Here is a 1,134-nt window from a genome sequence, read left to right on the forward strand (position 1 = left end):
CTGTGTGTTCAGTACAACTACAGAAACAGAGGCAGTCTGACGTTTGAGCCCCTCACTCTGGTTCCTATCCAAGTCAAGATGATGAACACAGAGATGCTTACTCAAAAGGAGGTAAGGAATATCCAGTGTGATTTATGTTTTATATTTAAAATAATAAAAGACAAATTCACCCATTAAAGATTGGTCTCAAAACATTTTTATTGGTAAGGTGATAAACTCTTCAAATAAAACAAATCATCTAAGAGTTTAAGGAAGAAATGTAAGGAATAGGAACCATTTAATGTAATGAACTATGCATTTGAATATTTTATAATATTCCTATTACATTATGCACTACTTGAACACAGAAAAGTCTTCATGCTTTGACGGCCTTTCTTCTCTGTCCTGTAGCGGGAGTGGGTGAATGAGTACCACAGGAAGTGCCGGGAGGTGATTGGAGCAGAGCTGGAGAGGCAAGGCAGAAAGGAGGCACTGGAGTGGCTGATGAGAGAGACCCAGCCAGTCGTCTAAGGACTGACTCTTGTGCAATCCAATCCTTTTGCTGAGTTCTGCAATTGCTCTGCAGTGATAATTGTTTGTATTTTTCTCATCATTCTCTGTGTCTCACACTCGGCTTCTTTTGTAAAGCCATTGTATCAGCAATTTTATTAAAGATCATTTAAAAAATGACACACCTGCATTTTTGAGGTTATTTAAATGTGGAAGAACTTTCTTAAGATGAAAAATGTAAAGTGAAAAAAGTAAATATTTGACTTGTATGAAATGAGCATTACAACGTCGGTATGCACAGTATTTAAACACTATTCTAATACACATTTTCAGAAGAAATCCACAATGACAACTTTAGACGTATACATGAATATTAGGCCTCTACGTAACTAGTAGCATTATCCCGTACTTACATTTTGCACCTTTAAAATTAAAGGTACCCTGTTGAGTGTTCTGTTTACACTCAGTGTTTCTCACCCAAATGCATTGTGTGTATCACTGAAGCCTTACAAACATGATGCATGCATTTTCTATTTTGTAAACCATTTGCAGTGCCTTTTTAAAATTCTGCATTGTTTACATTGATTTACATTTATTGTTTGCTAGCTTGTAGTCTTCTTCTGCCCTGCTTTTGCATGCACATTG

The 1,134-nt window shown here is 36.4% G+C and overlaps 1 protein-coding gene across 2 annotated transcripts in view; it reads left to right on the forward strand.

Moving 5' to 3' along the window:
- Positions 1-667, forward strand: part of xpnpep1 (X-prolyl aminopeptidase (aminopeptidase P) 1, soluble) — a 17,735-nt gene extending 17,068 nt beyond the window's left edge. For both annotated transcript variants that reach the window (XM_031289086.2, XM_031289085.2), the window contains exons 19-20: positions 13-111; positions 391-667. In XM_031289086.2, the coding sequence (XP_031144946.1) occupies positions 13-111; positions 391-510 (219 nt within the window). In that variant the 3' untranslated portion in view covers positions 511-667. The remainder of the gene's footprint in view (positions 1-12; positions 112-390) is intronic.
- The last annotated feature ends 467 nt before the right edge of the window (positions 668-1,134 follow it).

The sequence above is a fragment of the Sander lucioperca genome, chromosome 4, assembly GCF_008315115.2.
Source record: "Sander lucioperca isolate FBNREF2018 chromosome 4, SLUC_FBN_1.2, whole genome shotgun sequence".
NCBI lineage: Eukaryota > Metazoa > Chordata > Actinopteri > Perciformes > Percidae > Sander > Sander lucioperca.